The 23,690-nt window shown below is 55.5% G+C and overlaps 12 protein-coding genes across 12 annotated transcripts; 6 read left to right on the top strand and 6 right to left on the bottom strand.

The window, feature by feature from the left end:
• Nucleotides 1–13: 13 nt before the first annotated feature.
• On the bottom strand, nucleotides 14–1,555 carry HMPREF1541_06244 (uncharacterized protein; the record flags this gene model as incomplete). Its single annotated transcript, XM_008720580.1, has 1 exon — nucleotides 14–1,555. One exon carries the CDS (start codon nucleotides 1,553–1,555, stop codon nucleotides 14–16), a length of 1,542 nt encoding a protein of 513 aa, XP_008718802.1.
• Nucleotides 1,556–3,010: 1,455 nt separating this feature from the next.
• HMPREF1541_06243 (uncharacterized protein) lies at nucleotides 3,011–4,354 on the top strand (the record flags this gene model as incomplete). The annotated part of the gene is made up of 5 exons (XM_008720579.1): nucleotides 3,011–3,032; nucleotides 3,107–3,158; nucleotides 3,210–3,342; nucleotides 3,407–3,700; nucleotides 3,812–4,354. 5 exons carry the CDS (start codon nucleotides 3,011–3,013, stop codon nucleotides 4,352–4,354), a joined length of 1,044 nt encoding a protein of 347 aa, XP_008718801.1.
• Nucleotides 4,355–4,467: 113 nt separating this feature from the next.
• Nucleotides 4,468–5,418, bottom strand: HMPREF1541_06242 (uncharacterized protein; the record flags this gene model as incomplete). Its single annotated transcript, XM_008720578.1, has 1 exon — nucleotides 4,468–5,418. One exon carries the CDS (start codon nucleotides 5,416–5,418, stop codon nucleotides 4,468–4,470), a length of 951 nt encoding a protein of 316 aa, XP_008718800.1.
• A 788-nt stretch (nucleotides 5,419–6,206) lies between these two features.
• Nucleotides 6,207–6,791, top strand: HMPREF1541_06241 (uncharacterized protein; the record flags this gene model as incomplete). The annotated part of the gene is made up of 1 exon (XM_008720577.1): nucleotides 6,207–6,791. The coding sequence occupies one exon, from the start codon at nucleotides 6,207–6,209 to the stop codon at nucleotides 6,789–6,791; it is 585 nt and encodes a 194-aa protein (XP_008718799.1).
• An 830-nt stretch (nucleotides 6,792–7,621) lies between these two features.
• HMPREF1541_06240 (uncharacterized protein) lies at nucleotides 7,622–8,965 on the bottom strand (the record flags this gene model as incomplete). Its single annotated transcript, XM_008720576.1, has 2 exons — nucleotides 7,622–8,240; nucleotides 8,313–8,965. The coding sequence occupies 2 exons, from the start codon at nucleotides 8,963–8,965 to the stop codon at nucleotides 7,622–7,624; spliced, it is 1,272 nt and encodes a 423-aa protein (XP_008718798.1).
• An 847-nt stretch (nucleotides 8,966–9,812) lies between these two features.
• HMPREF1541_06239 (uncharacterized protein) lies at nucleotides 9,813–11,651 on the bottom strand (the record flags this gene model as incomplete). Its single annotated transcript, XM_008720575.1, has 7 exons — nucleotides 9,813–10,655; nucleotides 10,701–10,743; nucleotides 10,794–10,921; nucleotides 10,967–11,071; nucleotides 11,125–11,212; nucleotides 11,268–11,363; nucleotides 11,413–11,651. The coding sequence occupies 7 exons, from the start codon at nucleotides 11,649–11,651 to the stop codon at nucleotides 9,813–9,815; spliced, it is 1,542 nt and encodes a 513-aa protein (XP_008718797.1).
• Nucleotides 11,652–12,117: 466 nt separating this feature from the next.
• On the top strand, nucleotides 12,118–13,525 carry HMPREF1541_06238 (uncharacterized protein; the record flags this gene model as incomplete). Its single annotated transcript, XM_008720574.1, has 3 exons — nucleotides 12,118–12,567; nucleotides 12,614–12,929; nucleotides 12,978–13,525. 3 exons carry the CDS (start codon nucleotides 12,118–12,120, stop codon nucleotides 13,523–13,525), a joined length of 1,314 nt encoding a protein of 437 aa, XP_008718796.1.
• Nucleotides 13,526–13,847: 322 nt separating this feature from the next.
• HMPREF1541_06237 (uncharacterized protein) lies at nucleotides 13,848–15,884 on the top strand (the record flags this gene model as incomplete). Its single annotated transcript, XM_008720573.1, has 3 exons — nucleotides 13,848–13,917; nucleotides 13,967–14,784; nucleotides 14,835–15,884. 3 exons carry the CDS (start codon nucleotides 13,848–13,850, stop codon nucleotides 15,882–15,884), a joined length of 1,938 nt encoding a protein of 645 aa, XP_008718795.1.
• Nucleotides 15,885–16,930: 1,046 nt separating this feature from the next.
• Nucleotides 16,931–18,505, top strand: HMPREF1541_06236 (uncharacterized protein; the record flags this gene model as incomplete). Its single annotated transcript, XM_008720572.1, has 1 exon — nucleotides 16,931–18,505. The coding sequence occupies one exon, from the start codon at nucleotides 16,931–16,933 to the stop codon at nucleotides 18,503–18,505; it is 1,575 nt and encodes a 524-aa protein (XP_008718794.1).
• Nucleotides 18,506–19,489: 984 nt separating this feature from the next.
• HMPREF1541_06235 (uncharacterized protein) lies at nucleotides 19,490–20,799 on the bottom strand (the record flags this gene model as incomplete). The annotated part of the gene is made up of 2 exons (XM_008720571.1): nucleotides 19,490–20,628; nucleotides 20,682–20,799. 2 exons carry the CDS (start codon nucleotides 20,797–20,799, stop codon nucleotides 19,490–19,492), a joined length of 1,257 nt encoding a protein of 418 aa, XP_008718793.1.
• Nucleotides 20,800–21,467: 668 nt separating this feature from the next.
• HMPREF1541_06234 (uncharacterized protein) lies at nucleotides 21,468–22,541 on the bottom strand (the record flags this gene model as incomplete). Its single annotated transcript, XM_008720570.1, has 2 exons — nucleotides 21,468–21,525; nucleotides 21,577–22,541. 2 exons carry the CDS (start codon nucleotides 22,539–22,541, stop codon nucleotides 21,468–21,470), a joined length of 1,023 nt encoding a protein of 340 aa, XP_008718792.1.
• A 559-nt stretch (nucleotides 22,542–23,100) lies between these two features.
• HMPREF1541_06233 (uncharacterized protein) lies at nucleotides 23,101–23,484 on the top strand (the record flags this gene model as incomplete). The annotated part of the gene is made up of 1 exon (XM_008720569.1): nucleotides 23,101–23,484. One exon carries the CDS (start codon nucleotides 23,101–23,103, stop codon nucleotides 23,482–23,484), a length of 384 nt encoding a protein of 127 aa, XP_008718791.1.
• Nucleotides 23,485–23,690: the final 206 nt, after the last annotated feature.

Below are 23,690 nucleotides of genomic sequence, written 5' to 3'. Positions count from 1 at the left end.
CCCCCCACAACGCTCACAACCGATAGCGAAACTCCTTATTCTCCCGATCCGTCAGATCCAACAACCAACTATCCTCCTTCGTCTCCACGGCCCCCTCCACCATCAGCGCCTCCCTCTTCTGATTCACCCTCACATAGTAATAGCGCAAACACAGCGCCAGGCCGACGGTCAACGCACACGTGGCGATAATCGCCACCTTCGCAGGCAGGAATCCGGGGGCGTCCGCGTCCTGGAACGTCAGGGGCCCGATGATGTTCCCCAGACAGAAACTCATGAGCAGCACGGCGTTCATGGTGACCTTCTTGGTGTGGCCCGCGTAGTTGGCCGCCACCCAGCTGTACAGCAGCGTCAGCACCGCGAGCGTGCAGTTGATCATGTACACGCCGACCAGCTTGCCGACGCGGTTGGCCTCGGGCAGAAAGGACATGAGGCACGCGCCCAGGATGGAGGGCAGCATCAGGCCGACGATGTTGAGGCCCCGCTGGTCGTACTTGCCGGCGAGGACCGAGGCCGAGAGCACGGCGATGCAGCCGACGGCGCCGCTGGGGATGCTGAGCAACGCGGTCGTCTTGGAGCTGAAGCCGAAGCCGCGGATCAGGGTGGCTTGGTAGCTGCTGACGGCGCCGTTGGGCACGTTGCTCGCGATGGTGGTGATGCTGATGAGCCAGGTCTGCGGGTCGCGCAGGCACTCCAGGGCCTGGGTGGGCTTGAAGTGCTTGTTCTCAATGCCTGTCTGGTTGGCGCGCAGGCGCTCGATGGCGACGATTTTCTCCGCGTGGCTGAGCCGCGTGCAGCTCATGGGGTTGTCCGGGAGGAAGAGGACGACGAGGATGCCGACGGCGATGGTGACGATGCCGATGACGAGGAACATGACTTGCCACGAGCGGAAGCGGCCGTTGGTGTCCGGGTAGTGCTGGAAGCCGAATGAGATGACGGCGCCGACCATGATGCCCGTGCCGGTGCCGAGGTACCAGATGGCGGTGCGGACGGGCTGTTCGCCCTGCCGTTTGTACCACATGGTCGTGATGAGGATCAGGGAGGGTGCCACAGCGGCTTCGAAGGCGCCGAGCAGGAGTCGCGTGGCGATCAGACCGGCGTAGTTGGAGCACGCTGCGGTTACGCTGACCATGGCGCCCCACAGGATCACCATCGTGCCCAGGTATTTGGCGGTGGGGAACCGCTGCATCAGCCAGCCGTGGGGAAGCTCGCATGCCAGATAGCTGACGTAGAAGAGCATGGCCAGGGTGCTGAACTGCGACGTCGTGATGTTGGTGTCTTCACGCAGGCCCATGACCGCCGCGTAGTTGATGAGCGTCTTGTCCAGGTACTGCAAGAAATAGCAGCCGAACATCAGAGGCATGATCATCCAGTCGATCTTTCGGAGCAGGGCCTTCTCGTCCACGGCCTGGGAGTCGCTCTCGGCGAGGTTGGAGCGCAGGAACGCGAGAGCTGCATCGCCGTCACGTGGAGCTGTTGCTGCCGCCTTCATCGAGTGCACTTCGGCCTTCTCCTCAGTAGGCGAGACGCTGGCGTCAATGGGTTCCTTTGCGCTCATCGTTGGGCAGTGTCTGTTCAGCGTATGGCAGATACAGGAGTGGTGGTAACGGAGGCGAGCTATGTGAGGGGAGCAAAGTGACAGCCTTTCTCCATGGTAGCGCGTCCCTTGTACTCATACATCCTGCTCCCAACGGCACGAGTTTGTACATCTCCCGAATGAATCATGACGCTTAACGACGCCGCCCGTATGGAGCGCCGAGCACGTCGTATCAGCCGGCATCGAAGAGATGATTGGCGCGGGCGATTTTCAGATTGATACTCTTATCAGCTCGTGGCTTTAGCGAGCTCGATTTCGCACTTGGCCACTGTGAGCGGAGCAGACGCACCTCGGTGTTCCTGGCGCTGGAACAGCAGCGCTGGCACTCGAAGGTAGGAATATGGGGGTTGATTGTTCAGCCGATGCGCTGAGAAGTACTAATGGCGAGCAGATCCTCAAAGATAAGAGAAGCTTGAAGTTGAACTGTGTTGGGGAGGACGCCACAGGGGTCCACAGCCTTGCTGCCAAGCGCTCCCTTCTCCGTAGGGACTATCGCTCGAAAAGGAAGGTCCGAGATAGTGGGATCGGGAGTTGTGGCGGCTCTGGAGGATATCCCATATTGGTCTGGTCGAGCTTGTTGTGTTGCTGTCTCTGATACGTTTACCTTGGTTGGAGAACGTGCTGTTGCATTGTACCGCTTCGAATGAGCATGAAAAGGCCCAAGATTGCGAACGCTGACGAGTCAAAGTGTTGATTTATAATGACACGAGGCAGCAAAGTGAGCAAGCTCGACAAGACGTATGAGCGGCAGTTGCGGATGAGACTGGAGGATAGTCAGGGATGGGTGCGGCACGAGGTGCAGGCTGAGTGTTGGGGGGACGGAATCAGACGATGGCACGGGACATACAGTCCCAGCCGTCGAGTTCGTGCCGGTAGTAATCAGAGGATACGTTTCTCGGACTGGGTAGAGATCTTCATCCACGTGCCTAAATAAGCTCACAGCAGAAGCGAAATCAAACTCCGGAACGCCTGGATGCCTCGTGCCAATATACGCCAAGACTGTTGGCATTCAACGGCAAACTATCACGCCAGACTCTTATATGTTCCCCATGTCCCACTGTCGATCTGAGCGCGTAATACCCAACCACAGAAACCTCTTATGCATTGTGTCTCAGATCCTGCTCTCCAATTTACCTGTGACAGCTCTCCGGGCTGTCCGGCTGACGGGCATTAGGTATATACGGTAACTCCGCAAAGCCCGCGGTGTCGATCCGGATTCCAAGGTATAGGCTTTCGGGATTCGCGTTCGCATGATATGCTCTGGTGAGAGACTGCAATGTCCGACGTACTTCTGCCTATAAAGCTGATACCTTGGTACTCCAGCGTCTCGAATCCCAGTCGAAGACGATCGTGGTGGCTGTCGTATTTCGGTGATCTTGAAGCGCTGCAGACTTCCTGAAGCTACGTTCAAGCACCATGTCAAAGGTTCTCGTCACAGGTGAGGTCCTGTCCGATAATGAAAGCTGCATGGAGTGCTGTGATTATATATCAGTGACTAATAGTAGCCCCTAGGAGGCACTGGCTTCATTGCCGGCCACACCATCCAGCAACTATTGCAGAAAGGGTGCGTATCAAGGCTAAAAACCGTTGTATCTATGCTAAAGGTGTCCATCAGGTACAAGGTAGTGACCACAGTCCGAAGCGATGACAAAGGTGACAAGCTACTCAACGCCCATGCACCGTGGTCGAAGAACAACTTATCCTACACCATCGTCAAGGACGTTACGCAAAAGGGAGCATTCGATGAGGTATGTATTCCCGTCCTGCAGCTGGTTTATGCCATATCTCTAGCTAAATCTAACCTATCTTCAGGCCATCAAAACCACACCTGACCTCGATTACGTGATTCACACCGCCTCTCCCTACCACTACGACGTCTCCGATCCGGTCGCCAATTTCCTCGAGCCCGCCATCACGGGCACTACCTCGATCCTGCAGGCTCTGCATGCACATTCTACCACTATTAAACGTGTCGTGCTACTGTCGTCCTTCGCCGCAATGCGCAATGACGCCAACCCGCCGCCTGCCTATGACGAAAGCTCCTGGAACCCCGTGACTTGGGATGAGGCTGCGACCAACACCAAGAAGACGTACCAAGGCAGCAAGGTAAGCCCGTCCCACCGCACTCACATGGTGCAGCAGCAGCGACTGCCTTACCGAATCCGTATCCCATCCCCTCAAAATCACAGACTGAGTCGCTAACCCATTCTCCCTCAGACCCTCTCGGAACGCGCCGCATGGGACTTCATCCGGGAGCAAAAGCCCCAGTTCGACCTCGTCGCCATCAACCCAACCCTCGTTTTCGGGCCTATTGCCCCGCACCTCAGGCGCGCCGACCTCCCTGCGGGCCTCAACACCAGCAACCAGCGCATTTTCAATATGCTCTCCGGCGCGATGCATGACGGGCTCGAACCCACGGGTTTCTACACCTTCGTGGACGTGCGTGACGTTGCGGCGGCACACGTGGCAGCCTTGGAGCTGCCGAGGGTTGCTGCGCGGCAGGAGAGCAGGTGTTTGATGATCGCGGGGCATTTCTCGAACGTGGAGATTGCGCGCGTGGTGCAGGAGATGATGGGGAAGGACGAGCGAATGAAGGCGCTACCGGAGACGCTGCCAGAGAAGGATGATTTGCCGCCGCTGGATCAGAGGTATCGATGGGATTGTAGCCGGAGTCAGGACATGTTTGGGGTGAGGTACCGGGGACTCGAGGAGTGCGTGAGGAATACGGTGGAGAGCTTGAGGCGGGGACTTGCTGAGTAGGCTCAACTCTTAGCTCGACGGAGATATTGTGAGGACTCGTGGCTTCCGGTGTCCGTAGAAGTTTTGACTGTATCAATACCCTGATGTGGAAGAGTATGATCTGTCACACGTATTTATCGGTCGAAGTCCTGGTAGGGACAGAGGACGGTCTGGTTTTCGTCGGCCAAGCAAAGCTGTCGACTCTCACTGGTTCCGGGAACACCATATCCTGTCAAGTCGGGACTGACATCTATAGAGTCATACTCGGCCAACAATTTCCGGACCTTCCCGGTTGCCGCATCGCGATTTTCCTTCGTATTCAACAGTTGATCAAGCACCCATTTAGGTTGGATGGCAATTACAGGCACGGACATCTGCCGACTGTAGCGCTTCCCGTGAGAGGGCGTCAGCATAACAGGGAATATCGGCTCGTTGGCGTAGCAGAAGGTCCATTCGGATGACTCCGTCTTGGAAGGAATGGCTGCAGGCCAAGGTGATGGGTCGACAATACGCAGACCACGAAGCACACCCCAGAACTTGCTGTTGTGTTCTTCGATGGAGATGGGGCGAGTAGAAGGAGCTGCGAAGATGGCTAAGCTGGTATTCGAACCGAGGGAGCGGGCGATGGCGAGATACTCTTGTAACGCAGGTCCTACCAGCCGGATGTTCTGTGGCTCAGATGGATCATCAGATTGCAGGAAGACGTAGCGATGCTCGCCAGAGCGAAAGCCCATGGTTGCGTAGATACAGGGGAAGGTCTTGAGATTGGACCCCCTCGCAAGCACTTTTGCCTTGAAATCTTCGAAGGCAAGCCGTTGCCAGGACGAGGGCTCAAAGTGGCTAACAACTTCTTCCCTGGTGAACAAGCCGTGGTATCCTTGCCGGCGTATGTCCTCGGCAGGCACGATGGTCCGACTTTTCTCAAGCTCGGTTGTCGTTGATGCCTGCCTGATGCGGGTGATGATCCTCGAAACGCCTTCTAAAATGTTGACAGGTTCATACCCTGGCTTCTGTATGCGATTGCTGCGCAAGAGACCAACGAATATCCCAGCAACAAAGGCCACGAGGAGGAGAGTAGTGATCATGGCGTCGGCGATGCGAGTAGAACAGTAGTCGCGGCATGCCGACCACAGCTTGTAGGGTCTGAATTATATCAACCGGTGCAGTCGTTCGGGATTGTGTCGGAGAGTCTAACCCGTTAGGCTACTCGACGGGAGGAAGATGGTGCTCGACGTCATGATCTGATGCTGTCCTACACAACCAAGCAAGATTTCCATATTGTTTCCATCTTCTCCGGCCCAGCTCCAGGTCTTGTGCACCGTCTTGTGAGTGATGACGCCTGGGAAATGATGATGGCGCCATGAGCTGAAACGAACGACTTGGCAGCTGGCTACCCCGGATTAGACGGGTATGACATCCGGCGGAGCATCACCCCGTAATGAATCAGTGTAGTAAATTAGGAACGATGAGACCATTATAGAACCATCGAGATGAGAAGCTATACGGAGTACTGTCAAAAACTTGATGACATCGGCTTTGATGAAATGTTCAAGCCTGATGCAGAAGCGCAGGAGCTGAGTCGAAATAAGCTCGCCGCCATCTGTAATTTACAATACCAAAACAGTACGTCATCTACACTGATATGAGCCTAGACATGTCAACTCCGTCGTGCAGCATCATATTGATGGGTGGTACTACTATACGCACCACTTTCGCTATTTCATGCTGTCCTACAATTACAATACTACTGGCAGGTCGCTTGTCCCAATCAAGGTCTGTCTGAGAAGCTGTGATTGTTGAGTAAAGCCCCCAATTTTCACACCACATGACTACGACTCACATATGGTCCGCAACCTTTACAAGTTCCACCGGCATGACTCAGACCATTCAGATCGAGCCGCGTACCGGGACCGCCTTTCTGCTGGATAAGGGACAGCGTCTAACAGTGATCGATCCCACGGGTGTACAGGTGTCTGATCTGGTCGCCTTCAACCGGCACGACCCACGTGAAGTCATCTCCAACGGCCGCACCTTTGACTACGCCAGCAAGCTGTATCTTAGCACCGGAGACCCGATCTACTCCAACCGCAGCAACGTTCTTCTCAGAATCATTGAAGACACATGCGGCAAACACGACTTTCTGCTCACCCCGTGCTCCAAAGACACGTTCCGCATCATATACGGAGACAAAGAACCCCACCAAGGCTGCTTTGGCAATTTGACCAACGCATTGAAAGCTTACGGCATTGGGCCTGATCAGATTCCTTGCGCCTTCAACTGCTTTATGAATGTTCCGATCGGCCAAGACGGTACATTTACTGTCCAACCCCCGAGCAGCAAACCCGGAGATCATATCGATTTCATTGCTGAGGAAGACCTGATCATAGGCATGACCGCTTGTTCAGCGCTGCAGTCCAATGGCGGCAGCTTCAAGCCCATCCAGTATCGTATCAGTTGAGCACCCTACACCATCTGATGGCGAATCTACAGCCTTGACCTCCTCCTCGATCCATATGTCATCGTCTTTCATGTACGAGGCGCATCGGGAACACTTTCGCGACCCTGGTACTAGCTGTGGTGGCAACAGTCTGCTGCTTCACGCTTGGTTGTCCGTGGAGCGGGGTGAGGACACGCCGGGAAGGAGTCTCCGGCCGCAAAGGAGGGGGGAGTTTGCGAGGCAAGACGATATGCATCTGAGCGAAGTGTGAAGGACCACTGAATGCAACGGCCAAAATGTTGCAGAAGACATGAGTGAGCTACGACAAGGCGATGGACATTTATCGAGCGAAACATTGCACGAAGCCCCCGCCAATCCCAGCGTGTAATGGAGCAGCGGGACGGTACGGAGGGCAGCACGAGGTTGAGCGTTATGTCTAGGGAGACAGTGAGCGGCATAGACAGACGATATTGTTGTTCGAGACGCAATAGTCTGTGACTTGGACGTATCCGTGCGTGCGAATTTGACCTCCACGACATGGCAGCGTCTCAAGCAAACTCAGAAGCTACTGTCCGTAGCCGACGTATGTGAGCCGGCCCCTTTTCCTCCATGTCAGGTCCTCAAGAATACGGCTAAAACAAGTCTTTGTTTGTTGTCATCAAGGAGTGGAACTCCCTGCCTCCACTAGTTGGTCTCAAAGACCGTCTAGATCTCGGAAGCCATGCTGCCTGTATCCAGAACTAGTGTCTAGCCCATAACTCCAATCAAGCCAGTTTCGGCAATCCCATAGCCATCTCATGGCGCAATCAGAGCCAAACATCAACACCTTTCCATCTCTGCCCTTTGTCGAGCTAAAGCTCATCCTCACGCACCAACACCTCCCGATTCAGATGCTCCGGCGCCGCGCTCTGGATCCCCGCCAAATGCAGCGTCAACTCCAAATCGCCCAGCAAACTCTTCAGCACGTGCTGCACGCCGCCCTCGCCACCCAGCGCCAGTCCGTACACATAGGGCCTCCCCACCAAGCACATCTTCGCGCCCAGCGCCATCGCCTTGGCGATATCGGCACCGCACCGCACCCCCGAGTCAAAGAAGATGTCGAGTTTATCGCCAACGGCATCGACGATGCCCGGCAGGCACCTTAGCGAAGCCACGCCGCCATCGACCTGCCTGCCGCCGTGGTTGCTGACGACGATGCCCTGGACGCCGGCGTCGACGCAGCGGCGCGCGTCCGCCACGCTCTGGATGCCTTTCAGGACGATGGGCCCGTCCCAGTGTTCTTGCAGGAATTTGAGATCGTCCCAGCCGTGGCTGTAGGTGGGGAAGACGGTGCGCGTCCACTCGGCGGCGGCGCGGTGCATGTCGTCCTCGATCTCGACGCCGTGCGTGGCTTTGAAGCGCGCCCGAAACACCGGGTCCGAGAAGCCAATGGCCACGCCGATGTTGTCGGAGCGGAGGAAGGGGTTGTATCTGCGGGTGCCGCGTTAGCTCGGGGGCTTAGAGGGAGGAATGACTGCAAACAAGACGAAGAGGCAAACTTACCCGTTATCCATGTCCGAAGGCCGCCAGCCCAGAATATACGTATCCAGCGTAACAAACAGTGCCGAAAACCCAGCCTTCTTCGCCCGACCGAGTATCGACGCCGTGATCTCGTTGTCCTTCTCCGCCGGCCAATACAGCTGAAACCAGCGCGTCCCTCCATCACCATTCGCCTCCGCCACATCCTCAATGCTCGTACTACTTGCCGTGCTCATCACATACGGCACATTCTCCTTCTTGGCCGCCCGCGCGCTCGCCAGCTCCCCCTCGGGGTTGAAGATGCGCTGCACGCCCACCGGCGCCACCGCAATGGGGAACGGCACCCTCACGCCCAACACCGTGGTCGCCAGCTCCGGCAATCCCCGCGTCCTGACCAGCCGAGCTGGCACGATGGACCATTTCGCAAACGCCTCGCGGTTCTTGCGGTTGGTCTCCCCGGTCCCGGCGTTGCCGACCACGTAACCCGTAGCTTCGGCGGACATGCGCTCTTGCGCCGCGGGCTCCCAGCTGGAGGGCTTGAAGGAGAAGGGCGGGCGGGAGAATTCCAGGCCGCGGCGGTAGACGCTGTTTTCGTATTCGATGGGGTTGGCCGGTGCTGGTGGTGCGGCTTGGTCGCTCGCGCGGTGCGCCACGTTGGATGAGGCGCGGTAGGCCATTTTCTGGTGGTGCGTGGGTGTGGGAAAGGGAAAGGGAAAGGGGAGTTTCGATTGTTATACCACGGTGCTTGTATATATATATATATGTGTGTGTGTGTGTGTGTGTGTGTGTGTGTGTGTGTGTGTGTGTGTGTGTGTGTGTGTGTGTGTGTGTGTGTGTGTGTGTGAAGTGCAATGCAATGAGTGTTTCGCTTACCTCTTCTACGCCGATTTGAGTTATAGATGAGCTCATGGTCGTGCATGTAGCTCAACGTCATGGTACACAGCCGCGGCGGGCCGGAAGACACGTTTTCTGTCTCGCTGGTTTGCCCGAAGCCGTGGTCTTCAAGAGCTCATCTGCAGGTCCACCTATCGAGGCTCGCTTGGCGTTGCCATGCTTGTAGCAGTGTTCGTATGCGTAGGATTGCCTGCGGAGGCCGAGAAGGTGTGGTCTAGTGGGACTGGCTGATCGGGGCGCCAGAGCCACATGTGCAGGCCTACGTACAGACACCCTGGCTCGCCCGGTTGGAAAAAGCTTTCCAAGCAAAGCTTGAGCTTGAGTCAATCCTCGGATCGGTGAACGCAGTCCAATTGGCACCCAGGCGACAGGCTTAAGGCCCCAGCACAACCCAGCCATCGATGCAAGGGTATGGCCGCTCGATATCAGTACATAGCTCTGGAACGATCGATCAATGGATGGCTACGATGACATGTCATCCGTGGCACGGATCTCTGCAACTGCGATAACAGGAAGTAGTTCGATGCACGGTCAATACTATAACAGATTTGCCGAGTCTTCGCAGGCAGTGAACGCCTGTCCTCACGATTCAATCAGTGCCTTCGCTAGCACAACGTACCGAGACAGCCATTACAGGAGGTATCGGAAACCCCTCGCCCTGGACGTGTCCCGCCCTTTGCCTTCCTCGTCCCCACTTGCCACAACCCCTTCGGCCATATCCAGCTCGCGGTTCAACTTCTTCAGGATCAAGCGGAAAATGGTGGCCACGATGATGGACATCAGCGCCGTGCCAGCGTTGACGCCCATGGCTATGCCGTACCTGGGGGCGGAGAAAGCCGGATACATGAACGGGCCGTACACGCTGCTGCAGTTGGCGCAGGCATTGCACAGAGCCAGTGTCGCAGCTCGCTTCGCCGGTGGGCGCGGGATCGTGTTGGCAGCCCAGGTCAAGCCGAGAGTGAATGCGGTGTAGACGCCGGGCAACATGATCATCATCGCAAAGTATCGTGCTGGCAGGTTGACGGCTGCAGCGGAGATGATGAAGCCAGCGATTGAGACCCAGACGGGTAGCGTGAAGTGGAAATATCGCTCACCAGTGCGGTCCGCGTTGAGCGAGACGCCAAGCGCCACGATGCACGATAGTAGATACGGTGGGGCCGTTAGAAGGAGAGTGTTGGTCCGATTATATCCGAGTGTTGAGACCACGGAGGGAAAGTAGGAGTTGATCGTCCCAGACGAGACAACACCGAACACAAGCGGAATGAGAACGTAGGTCTTGTAGTCGCCGAGACACTGCTTGAGACCAACGAAGAGGCTTTCTTCCTCGGAGGAGACCCAATCTTCCTCACCGACATCGACGAATAGTCGGTATGTGGCGAGTGCCCGCTCCTGGTCCGATAACCATTTCGTGTTGATCGGGAAGTCGGGAAGGATCAAGACTACGCCGAAGGCGATCACCACAGTAATGGCGCCCTTATTTTCTTAGCTGTTGTTGAGAAGTAGCTCATGACAACTTACCTCAATGATGAAGAGCCATCTCCACGCCGCCAATCCAAGGGCACTGCAGCAGCAGTCAGTTCTAATCTTACGATGGCCATGCTTCATACGTACCCGTCAAGGTCATGGGTGATTCCAGCAGCAATCAAGCCGCTGAAAGCACCAGATATAAGAGAGCCACAGTACAGCAGAGCTGTCCTAAATGCCAACTCTTTCCTGGTATACCAGGTCGTCAAGCACACCTACGCCAGTTTAATAAACATCTGATGACAAGTAGTTGAACATACCATGCACCCTGGAAAGTATGCCGCCTCAACGAACCCAAGAAGGAACCGAGCTGCCACCAGGCCTCCGAAGTTGTGAACTGCGCCTGCAGCGCCGCAAAGCACGCCCTGATTCCTCTGTCAGATAGAGACCAATCAGTCGTTATGATGTGTGAACTTACCCAAACAATCATGCATGCTGGCAAATACAGAGACGGACGCCCGATCTTGTTCAAGAATAGATTGGACGGCACCTGCATGAGAATATAGCTAGGCAGAGTCAGCGTGCCATACACGCATCAAGTTCTTGCGATGCAAAACTAACCCCACGAATAGAATGCTAACGCAAGTCTGGAATTCCGAGTCTGTGAGGTCAAGGTCTTCCACGATGCCGGAGATCCTGGCAGCGGCAATGGCGTTGCTGGGCAGAGCATCAGCTGCATAGACTTGTACAATACATCCAAGCATACCGGTCGAGGTAGTTCATGATGTACATCAGGATCAGGGGGGCCATCAAGCGCACGTCGAGCTTGCGGACAAGCTTGCGAGAGGCCGCTTCCATCTGTTCATCGCTGAGATCACGCAATATATCCGGCTTAGCTCTTGCCATGTGGCCTTCCTTGACGCTAGCTTGCGGACCACTATTGCTAGTTGGAACGGATTTGATGTCGTGCATAGACATGTCTTTGTTGCTGTCGGACCAGGACATCGTATGCATACTTGCTTGCAGATGACTATAGGGCTGGGCAACAGGACGTGGTGCGCTGGAGTGGACTGACGTTGGGGAGGGCACTGCCTTATATCTACCGAGACTATCAGCCAGGCCGGCGGGCCAAAGCCACGTTATCTCTCCGCAGTCGTAGTATCAAATGGAGATCTGGGGTAATCCGGACCACAATGCGCGTTCTTCGGCCGCTAGCGTTAGACCCCGAGAATGGAGATACAATCGGCCAATCAAGATACGACCTCACGCCGGTCTCATGGCCCATATCCGGCCCAGTAGAGTAGTGGCCGAGCGATGAAGATCGAGCATATGGATTCCGATAACAACGGCGGCCGGCGATTGAAGGGAAACTGCTCCGAAGTCGCATTTTGCGCGCAGCATAGGCCAGGTATATAAAGCACTTCTTTGCAAGCTGCAGAGACCCGGCAATCACGCAAGTCTAGCTAGTGCAATGTCTGAGCTGATTAATCCTTCGGTAATTGTGGTGGGAGGTGGTGCCTTTGGCACCTCGACGGCCTACCACCTATCAAAACGTGGGTACGGTCGAGTCAAAGTTCTCGATCGTTTTGCCGCGCCATCAAAAGATGCTGCTGCGACCGATCTGAACAAGATCGTAAGATTCGATTATCCGAACCCATTATATACCAAGCTCGGGTTGGAGGCGATGCAGGTGTGGAAAGAGCCAGGCAATTTGTTGTCTGGCATGTTCCGTCATACTGGATGGATCATGGCCGCCCACGACATGACTCAGGAGTTTCTCAAGTCCGCCCATGATGCGAGTCAGCGGGCTGGTAAGACCGGAGTACGATACATGGAAACCGAAGAAGTCAAGCGGACATGGCCTCAGTTCACTGGGGATTTTGAGGGCTGGACCAATCTATGGAGCCCGGAAGCCGGCTGGGTGAGTACCTCGTCGATATAGCGTTGCTTTTTGCTGACTTACGAAGGTGCCTTCGGGTCAGGCGTTACTTCGACTCGCAACGGCAGCGCAAGCCAATGGCGTGGAGTATGTGACGGGAGATCGAGGTTGGGTGCAGAGACTGCTCTTCGACGACAAAGGCTCATGCATCGGAGCGCTGAGCAAGAGCGGGGAAGCACATCTGGCAGACGTGGTAGTGCTGTGCACTGGAGCTAACACTGCTGCCCTAATCGATGCAAAGGCGGAGATAGTCGCACGCTCGCACTGCGTGGGTGTAATCCAGCTAACGCCCGAAGAGGCGCAACGATACAAGAACTTGCCCATCGTGGATGACTTTGAGCAAGGTAAGTGGTTGCTCAATCCCTTCAGGCATCATCTGATGACAGTGATAGGCATATTATTCCCGCCAGATGAGAACGACTTGCTTAAGTTGTGTAGCTGCCGCTTCATCACCAACTACTACAACTCCAAGGTGGCAGGTGCTTCGTTAGGACACTCACATGAAGACTTTCCTGAAGACGGCGTACCTCGACAGATAGAAGAAGAGATGCGGGAGTTCGTTCGAGACCAGATCCCGGAGCTCGCTGATAGAGAATGGGTTTCAACGCGGATGTGTTGGGACGGCGACACCAAGGACGTCAACTTTCGAATCTGCCCATCACCAACCAATGCCAATCTCTTCATAGGCACTGCAGGGTCAGGACATGGATTCAAGTTCATGCCGGTAATTGGCAAGTATATTGTGGACATGATGGAGGGCAAGCTCAGTCAAGACTATGTCGATCTGTGGAAGTGGCGGTTCGGTGCAACGCCCCCAAAGACGGGCAAAGAGCCACACCCATGGCCAGCCCGAGACTTGGGCGAGCTTGACGGATGGAGGGGACGAAATAGACGCGTCTTCAAGCATTCGAGGAAGCAGTCTGAAGTAGCGCGTCTCTGAGATGTCGATGAATAGAGGTGGATAGAGCTAGTCTACGTTGGGCATAGTGCAATGTAGTGCCAAGCCATGGCTCTTTTGACGACGATGAGATGATAAATTGGAACTGGACCAATTGATCGCTGTGTAAAGACAGCCGAGATGCAACGTGTTGACCCGGTTCACTCTCCGATATAATACTGGCAAACTCCACCAATGATGGCCAGACCGTGCATAGCCCTGCAGTGGTCACAAGAGTTCGTTTTGTTCTCAGTTTCTTCTCGAAAACGACCTGTGACATCGCCCGTGCAGCCGCTTCCCGCCCGCACATCTTCGATCGTAGGCAATGGCAACTGATAAACGCAAGACAGTTGCGTGTCAGAGATGTCACAAGAAGAAAGTGAGATGCACAGGAGGTACGTTCAACGAGCGCAGTCGACCCACCGAGGCCTGACAGCTTACCAGGCTCGCCCTGCCAGAATTGCTCTAGGGCTGCAGCAACCTGTACCTACCCTTTGCGTGACCGAAACGTCGTTGTCTCTGAGGCATACCTAGCGAGTTTGCATGCTCATGCCTACTCGCAATCTCAGACACCTTTCCCACAAACTCCCAACTCCACCAATCTAGTGATTGATGCACAACCCGGTGGGCCACCAGAGCCCGTTGCAGACGGTAGTCGGCGGGGTGCAGCAAATCCGGTGCTGAAGGACTCTACAGCGGAAGCATTTGTGTCGGGCCTAAAGAAGCTTACTGGTCAACGCCGAGACAGTACCACTGCGAGACAAGGCCCGGATGACATGGGGCAATCGAGCGACCATACCGGGGATGACAACGACGACGACGATGATCCTCATTACGACTATGTTCCCCTCAATTTTGATAGCACGGCTTCAAGGGTCACGATCAAACTCCCACCATACCCTTATGCATTGGAGCTTGTCAGTCAATTTGAGACCTACATCGGCTTCGAGTACCACTGGTACTTGCTTCGCCCTTTCCACGAGGCTGTGGAGTCAACGTACAGGGCTCCGCTGGCAGCCGACTCTCGAGATCGCATTTGGCTTTGCAAGCTGCTAACTGTGCTAGCGCTAGGTGAATCATACAACTCATATCATGCTCCTTCCATCGAAGTTACGGACGGAGGACTTCAGCAGTCTGCTACCTCTCATGCGTCCCAACCAGCTTCCTTGCCTGGGGCCGATTTCTTCGAGCAGGCTCTCAATCTCTTTAAAATCCCTTCGGAAATGCCCACAATCGCCCACGTAGAGGCTCTGAACCTCATAGTAAGCCTGGCCATGGGACACTATCCAGCTGCTGATTGGTATTCCTACAGGCCTTTTATTGCTACTCCTTGAACAGGCGCAAAACGGCTTACACCTACACCGGACTGAGCATCAGGATTGCTACCGCGCTCATGTTACACAAGCCGGTAGGCACCAGATCGGCAGCTGCTGCCGAACACTCAAAGCGGCTGTGGTGGACGTGCTTACTGATGGACAACATGACCTCTTCTGAAGTGGGCGTGAAACCCACCCTGCGATTCAACGAGGCAGAACTGCCACTGCCGGCCGATAACCTTTTGCCGATGGATGCGCAAGGGGACTTCAACGACCCTGCTATCTTCACTGCGCATCTTAAGCTCTGCAATATCAGAAATGACATCCATGAGACCGCCGGTCGGTTGCAGCAGCATGATTTTGCCAACTATCATCAAGCCGTCCAGCACCCACTGCGGTTGCTCCAACAGTGGCTAGTGGAAATGCCGGACGAATACTCCTTCGGCTTCAACGACGGCATGCCCGCAGAAATGTTGAGTCTAACATCCATGAGATCGCTCACATCGCTCTACCTACGCTATCATCAGGGTTACATCCTGCTCATTCGACCTATATTCTTTAAGCTGCTCGCCATCGCCCTCGGGAAAGACACCGACGAAACCCCTCTAGACAGCCTCATCAACTTCAGCAGCTCCGGCCTCGAGGCAGCCAAATGCAACATGCGAATCCTGATGGGTCTGTCTCACGTGGACAGAATTGCCAAATATGGCTTCTGGGAGTCCTTGCACCTCTTCTCCGCCATCAACGTCTTCTCACTCGCCCGCCTCGCGCACACACTGCGGCCCTTCAGCCTCTACCAGACAGAAGATGACCTCGCCCTGTATGCCTCTGCAAAGAGTCTGTTGCACGACATGGCTGCCCACGGCAATGCGGCTTCCAAAGGTCACGTCAAGCTGATCGAAGAAATCGAGCGACTGCTGGACGCTGTCTCGTCGCAGCCTACAACTGCCTTGGACAGTCAGTTGACGGTAACCATGGCTGACTTGGAGCAGGACATCTTCCAGTGGATTGAGAGCATTGATAACATAGACCAATATCCAAGCTGATCGGTTTCGGATGCGGAGATTTTGATAATTGTACATACGAAAGCTAGCCAACCAGGAGTCCAAGATCTGTAAACGCAGGAGTTCACAATGGAGTAGATAACGGGACGTCGCTCCGAACGGCGCAAGGCAACCTCGGTTGCCTTTCGGGAACATTTTTGTCCGCCCAGAACGGAGCACCAGTATTTCCTCTTCTATCATGCAAAGAACACTACGCTGAAACTCATGATTAGCAGCCAAACGCATCCCTCGCGCGCCTGTCTTTCCCACTACAAAACTTGAGTTGAGTAGCATACCCTTTGACGTTTCCCTGGAGGCGACCGCGGCACACGCTGCTGCGATGATGCCATCTCCGCGCGCGGGCCAAAACTCCAGCTTTCTTCGCCTTTCTCCTCGGACGTTCTCCTCGCTTCCTCCACCTCACTGCTCAGCGGGCATGCCTTATCAGCACCTCCATCAATTCCACGCCCATAACCACGATATATAAACACGCAGGTGACATCCAGATTCGGTGCATTTCTCTTTTCGTCCTGGACAATATATCAAAGCTCACACTTTCACCCCGCAGCGCGCCGTTAAACACGAGCGCCGCTAGGTTTCCGTCCCCCGCGGAGACGTCACGATTTGCCTTACGCCATGGTGTCCATCAGGTGCGGCTGGCGCGGCAATCCGTGACACATAGTATGCGCCCTTATTCGCGATCCGTTCGAATGTTTCTGAGCGCATTTGGCGCGCAAAGGCTTCTGACGTGTTTGTTCCTGATGCCTATGCGACGGGCCGCGTAGAGGAGACGGGGCGTCGAGTCGAGCGGTGCGTGGTCGTGCAGGCGAAGAGCGAGGGGGCCCGAGTTATGCGGAAGATGTAGGTAGCCCTTGGACCATTTCGTGTCTTTCTCGGTGAGCAGTGGTAACTACGGCGAAGGTGAGATTCTTTTGGATTTCTTTGCACTTGCGTTTCCTGTCCTGTGAGCTAGCAATGCATTCTTGCTGTTGCTGTTGTTGAAATCTCTGATTCCCCTGCGCGTCTCCAATGCGTGTCCAATGGCGGTCATGGACGACTCAAGCACTTCGTCCTCGAGACCTCCACTGAGCGTTCGCGACCAACATCACAACCATCACCACCACCACACAGAGCAGAATGGCAACAACACTCTCCAGAACCGTGGCTGGCGACGCCTGATCCGCAACGCCTCGCCACAGCTCTTCACAATAACGATGGGCAGCGGCATCGCCGCTCTCCTCTTCACACAGTTCCCCTACCCGGCCACCTGGCTGTACCGACTGTCCATCGCGTGCTTCGCACTGCACGTCATCCTCGTGCTGCTCCTGAGCCTGCTGAGCCTCCTCCGGTACACTCTATACCCATCTCTATGGACGACGATGCTCCACCACCCGACCGAATCTCTCTATCTGGGCGCCTTCCCCGTCTCGCTACTCAGCCTCTCGAACCTGTTGGCCTCACTCTGTGCTGGCCCGTGGGGGCGCTGGGCCGCGTACACCGCATGGGGACTGTGGATGCTGGGATCCGTCCTCGCGGTGGCTACGACGGCGCACATACCACTGTTACACTTCCCTTCCCCTTCGACAGCCCCATCAACACCACGACCCCCACCACTCTCCACTGTAACGCCCGCCCACCTCCTCCCGGCCATCGCCGCCATCGTCGCCGCCAACACCGCCGCGCCCATCGCCTCCGCCCTGCCACCGTCCCCTAACCACAGCCATGCGACCTCTACCATCATCGCCGGCTACGTCCTCTGGGGGATCGGCGTCCCCACCTCCCTCCTCCTCCTGACACTATACTTCGCGCGCCTGCTGCTGCATGGCCGCCTCCCCTCAGGAGCGCAGGCTGTCATCGCCTTCATCACCATCGGGCCCTTGAACATGGGTGCCTCGGGCATCGTGCAGCTGGGCAGCGTGGCTGTCACTGTCTTCCCTCCCACCACGACCGGGACCGGGACTGGGACTGGGACTGGAAAATCACTCGATGCCAACACGCTGCAGGCCGTGGGCATACTCGTCGCGCTCGTGCTGTGGGGGTGGGGCCTAGTGTGGCTGTGGTGGGCGGTGGGGAATGTTTCGCGCGAGGCGTTGCGCAGCAGACGCAGCTCCCCTCAAAACGTCCATCTCGACGATGACGACGAAAATGATGATGATGTTGATGATGGCGGCCCCAGCGGCAACAGCGGCCGCGTTCATTTCAACATGACCTACTGGGCCAGTATCTTCCCGCTGGGCACCCTAGCACTGAGCTCAGGCCGCCTGGCGCAGTCCCCCCTGCTGCCGGGCGGAATGGCATTCTTCCGCGTCGTGTGTGCGGCAATCAGCGCGCTAGTGTGGCTTGTATTCGTGGGCGTGGGCGGGTGGTCGATTTGGGATCTGTGGGAGAGGGGTGGGAGGGGGGTTTTCGTTAGCGCTGTTGTTGCAGATCTGGAGGGACGTGAGAGGGAGAGTGAGGTGGACAGCGAGAGGGATTTCGAGGGTGGTGGTGCGGGGGAAGAGGGGAATGGAAATGGGAAAAGAGAAGGACAGGGAGAAGGAGAGACGGAGACGGAGGAAGAGGCCCGCACGCTAACGAACGAGGAGAGCCATGAGATGAGGATGAGGAGGAAGAAGGGAGAGTGAGGAGGTCGTCGAGCTGATCAGAGAGAGGGAGAAGGAGAAGGAGGATCTCAGAATGAGGCAGAGTCAGAGCCAGAGCCAGAAGGATATATTGCAAAGGTGGATAGGTAAGAGAGATAGCCGGGATGGGCGTCTTCAGATGATGCGGGTTCGGTATCAAACCTGCACAGCAAAGTCTAGTAGTCTACTCCAGCCCAAGCCAGTCCACCGGCCTCACACACAAACAAATGCCGTCTTTGCAGCGAAAACACCAAAACGAATGACTTGATTTCCTCGTACTGCACTACCTATGTATGGCCATTGCTATTTTCCAGACGAGACTCTGAACTAGACTAACTGACTGACTGACTGTTTGAATTTCCAGTATGATGTGTGCGATGCATGCATGTATCCACGCCTGGTAACATCGGCTCTTGACTGAAATTGAGATCATCAGAAGTGACAAAGATAAATGAATGAGTGTTGAGGTTTTCTGCAGAAAGGACGCGCAAAATTTGGCCCAAAGTCAGCCCTGATCGTGTCAATGTCGGACCACGATCCATACTGGAATCAGCGACCGCAGCCACGACAGCTGGATAGCTGGTGCCAAAGTGTCGTATTGTGGTGCTGCCACCGTTGTGGCTTGCGTGCCATGTAATGAATGTGTAGGCTGTCGCTTTACGCAGCCTGTTCCTCCACCTCCATCTTCTGTCGCCGTGCTTGAGGTCGAACCCTTTCGCTGTGCATAGGATGTCGCCTGGCTTGTCCGTATCTGTGGTGGCTAATCCGAGGAAACTCGCCTCAGCGTAAAGGTAGCGCTTGTCTCGACTCCATCGATATATGTCGAAAGGAATTGGACTACACTCGAGCCGTACGACCGTTTAGATCTGGTTACGTCGACAAACCCTTGATTGTGGATGTAGACCTTGATTGAAACTGCTCTCGCACTTGAGAATGGTTTGATGAATGTTCTGCCGCAGCCTCTTTGTGCTGCCGCTTTCGTCGCGACTAAGGAACGAAGAGTCGGCCACGGCCTCGGGTAGAACCTCCACGCTCCATGCCACCTCGACCACGATAGTGTCCACCGCGAGAAGGACCAGTGGGAGCGAACCCACCTCGAGGGCCATTCGGGGCTCGATTCGGGCCAAACTGGCCCACGTGGTTTCCGACATTGTTGGACACATTTGCAAGCTGACCACCACCACGACCGAAACCACCACGATCAAAAGAATCAGGGTCTATTTCCTCGATCGGAATCTTGGGTTTCGTAGCACTCGTTGGGGTCTGCGCCGCGTTGTTGCTAAAAGATGGACGAGGGGAGCGAGGCTGGTGTTTATTGCGCATGCTGGCACGCCCGTTGGCGGTGGCGCGCGTAGCACCTCGGCCTCTGGGTTTAAAGACAACTTCTTCTTCCTCGCTTTCGTCTTCATAGCTGAAAAGGGTCTTGGGCTCAACTTCGACTTCGGTCAAGTTTGAAGAGCTGCGCTGCTTTTTACTTGCTTTGGTCTGTTCTGGAGAGACAGCTTCCATACCGATGGCACTCCGCATCTGATGGATTGTCTTGGTCGGGACTTTGAAGTCACGGGCCAAGTGCTGTGTATCTGCGGAGTTGGTGAGGAAGAAAACCTCGGAGTTGCCGTGTTGTTTCTCATGCACGTACCAGACCACAGGGTTGAGTAAGACCTTCAGGATAGGAGGAACTGGGCTCCTGTCGGCAGAGGCCATGGTAGCAGCACGGACCTCGGGGCTAGTCTTGGAGCTCTGTGGCTCGGAAGAAGATGGTGAGATCGGAGGCGTCGAGGCTGGCGAAGCGGCCTGCACAGAACCAGTAAAGTTGAGCTTGTCGAGAAGCATCTGCGACAGGGCGCCTCCAGAGGATCGCTTAGTCGCAGTATCTGTGACCGACTGCTTCTCGGTATCTTTTTCTTCGGCAGTCTTACGAGAACGCGACTCCGTCAGATCTTCTTTGTAGTGAGCCTCGACCTCTTGCCAAGTCGCATATTGCTCGTCGGGGCCCTGAATGATGACAGGTTCATTGGGCAGGTCGCTCTTGCCCGAGGTCATCTTGTCGAGGAATTTGACAGCCTTGCGAGCATTCTGGCCAATCTGGGAGGCGTCTTTCTTCAAGACATGCAGACGCTCGAGGGCTGGAGGGTTAGCGAATTTCTGCTTTTATTGCGACCCAGATGCTGTGACATACTGTAGAGAGGGATGACAAGAGTGATGGCGCCGCGCGCTACCCAAGTCTCGATCTCGGTAATGTTGGCCGTGAGGGCGGTGTCGTCCACAATGCAGTGGAAGGGCTTTGTAGAGGACATTCTCGTGGCTGGTGGAGTGGAGATTTCGTTCGAGCGAAGATGTTAAGGAATCATGTAGTTGGCGCACGTATGTCGTAGCTGTTGGCTACAAAGCCTGTTTCTGCAATCGCAAAGAGTCAGCGAAGAAGCCACGTAGTCCTGTAGGAGGCGCTGCAAGTGACAGTGCTTTGAGGTGCGGGTGAAGAGATCGCTGGCGGCTGGTTGCTGGATGCGCCATACCGTTTGATGAAGTAGGACACAGTAGATAATGGCTCATTGTGTTATGGATAGGCAGCAAAGCTTTGCTGACTGGACAGAAGATGGCTTGCTCGTCGATACATAACAAACACCGAGGGTGTGTGGTGATTGTGCAGGTGGTAGTCAGTAGGTGGTTGAGTTTGTGCCGTAGTGGGTGGCGGGGCTCCGGGTACGACAAGGCCAAACGAGACGAGAATGTCAGTGCCTTCCCCGTCTCCGATGGGCCCCATAAGATCAGACGGGCACTGCGATTCAGCTTACGACGCTACACGAAGTCTGCCTTAATGGTGCAACTCAGTCTGCGTTGGATTCATATTCAGACACCCGCTTGCGCCGTCGCTAGTATGCTCCGAATAAAGCCCTACGAAGTGCGCAACCACGACGCGGCCAAGCTTGTATCCTGCTGCTCCCACAATGTGACCCTTTTGCACCTAGCTCTCCTTCGTCTTGATGAGACCCGAGGTCGGCGACACTCGCGACGCCCACTCACTGCTCATTGAATTAGTAACATTACACGCCAAAGGGTCCACGGTCACTTACGTCCAACTGCCATCGTACAGTCTGCGATCATCAGACTTGCCGAAACCTGACTCCTTCAGAGCTGCTTCAATGATTGCCGCCGTCACGCCACTGCCGCAGGTCGAGATGGTAGGCTTATCCTTGGAAAGACCCTTGGATTCGAAGACTTTGTACAACTCTTCTTTCGGGAGCAGCTGTTTGGTCTCCGGGTCCAGGAGTTCCTGAAAAGGCACACTCGTGCTGCCGGGCATGTGACCGCTTTTCAGGCCCTCTCGTGGCTCAGGTGCAATGCCCTCCCATCTGGGCGTCGGTCGGGCGTCCAAGATCTGAATCTCCTCTGCGCCCTCCTTGCCGTGATCGTACCCAATCGTCTTCATTTCGGCATACTTGACCACCATGTCTGTGTTGTAGCTCGGCTCAGGATACTTGGTAATGTTAGGAACCTCGGGCGGGCCCTCTTCGATGGGATAGCCCTCCTTGCACCACTGCCGGAAGTTATCGAGCACATGCACTCTCGGGTGACCGTAGACTCGAAGCGTCCACGCCACTCGCGGTGCAGAAAACAGCCCTAGCTCCTCTGTGTCATACACCACCAGCTCATCGTCCTTACGAATGCCCATATTCGACATGGCCTCCGCGAAGGTGTCGCACGTAGGTAGCATATGGGGGTACGGGCTCTCATGGTCCTTCACACCATCAATATCGAAGAACCGCGCCTTCGGTATCCGTTTCTTGTTAAAGGAATCTATGCCCTTCCGGCCCTCTGGGTCATTTGGCATGAACCAAGCTGCGCAAATAGGGATGACTCTGGGAGAAGTACTGATGGTCGAAGGGGCATTCTTCTTCAGTGCCTCGTCGACTTCGGCCGGCGAGACAATGTAGCTTGATAAGCTATACATTCTGGCGTGGGCGTATGATCGGGAGGAGTGAAAGAGGTTTTGGGGGGGCCGGTAGAAGCCAGGCCGACGCAGTATGGCCAAAGCCATGGCGCTAAAAGGGCTGATAGAACGTCTTGTGTGAAGATGGCCGTCGGATATGGACTTCGTACCGAGGGGTTGCGCCGGTCTGCGGAAGTGTTGGAGAAGCCCAGCACCTTAGTTAATCGAGTTGATGCGGCTGCGCATTTCGTGACTTGTGTCTCCGTACCAGATGATCGCAAGTCTGACCCGGGCGCTAATGAGAACCTGTAGTATGGCTTGCAGCTTATGGTGCAGTCCCAGAATGAATGAAGTAGGCTGCGTGGGGGTTGGTGATGGCGGATACGGATAGCTTTCAAACTTCAGGCGGGAGCTCTGACATGTGGCTCCCCCACGGAATTAAGTAGTGCCATTCCGCAAGGCAAGGAAGCGCGTCTTGCCGCCTTGTCTCTATTGTTCTTGTCAACACTAGGCAGTATGCCCTCGCCTCATGTCAAAGTCACTTCACAAATCAACCTTCACTGCTCGTGCTCTTGCGTAGACTCGGCTCCTTCGAGGTGACCTTTCCGAGGTCCCGCTGACCGAATTTCCTGACAGAAAAGAGAACGACCCATCTCTCCACTGCACAATGAAAGCCACCATCCACTCCGCCACCCTGATCGCAACCTGGAGCTGGTCGCATCCACTCTCACACGACGAAGTATGCGGCATCTGCCGCGTCGCCTTCGACGGCACGTGCCCGACCTGCAAATTTCCCGGCGACGAGTGCCCGCTCCTGATCGGCAAATGCCAGCACGCCTTCCACATGCACTGCCTGTTGATGTGGGTGCAGCAGGAGAGCTCCCGCGGCCTATGTCCGATGTGTCGGCAGAAGTTTGAGTGGCGCCGTGGAGAGAATCTAGCAGCGGCCAGAGGTGGTATGGTGGGTACGGGGATGGTCGTCGAGGGAGAGGGAAGGGAGCGGCAGGATCGCCAGCCGGGTGGGAATGCGGGCGGAGGCACTGGTGCTTGAAGGTCACCCATAACGGTGACTTGAGACGGGAGGCTACATGTTTACGACTTCTATTACGATACCATCGGACGCGAGGCACGTGCGACAAAAGTAAGGCGTTAGGATTTAGCAAGGGCGAGTGTCGGCCGGGATGCTCTCACCGTTGAGACCCTCTTGTTTGACTATTATTATTCGCAGTCTATTCGCAAACGCAGTCTCATAATGTC

This window comes from Cyphellophora europaea, assembly GCF_000365145.1.
Source record: "Cyphellophora europaea CBS 101466 unplaced genomic scaffold supercont1.6, whole genome shotgun sequence".
Classification (NCBI taxonomy): domain Eukaryota; kingdom Fungi; phylum Ascomycota; class Eurotiomycetes; order Chaetothyriales; family Cyphellophoraceae; genus Cyphellophora; species Cyphellophora europaea.
The sequence above is the reverse complement of the archived record's forward strand: the minus strand, read 5'-3'. Positions and strand labels throughout refer to the sequence as shown.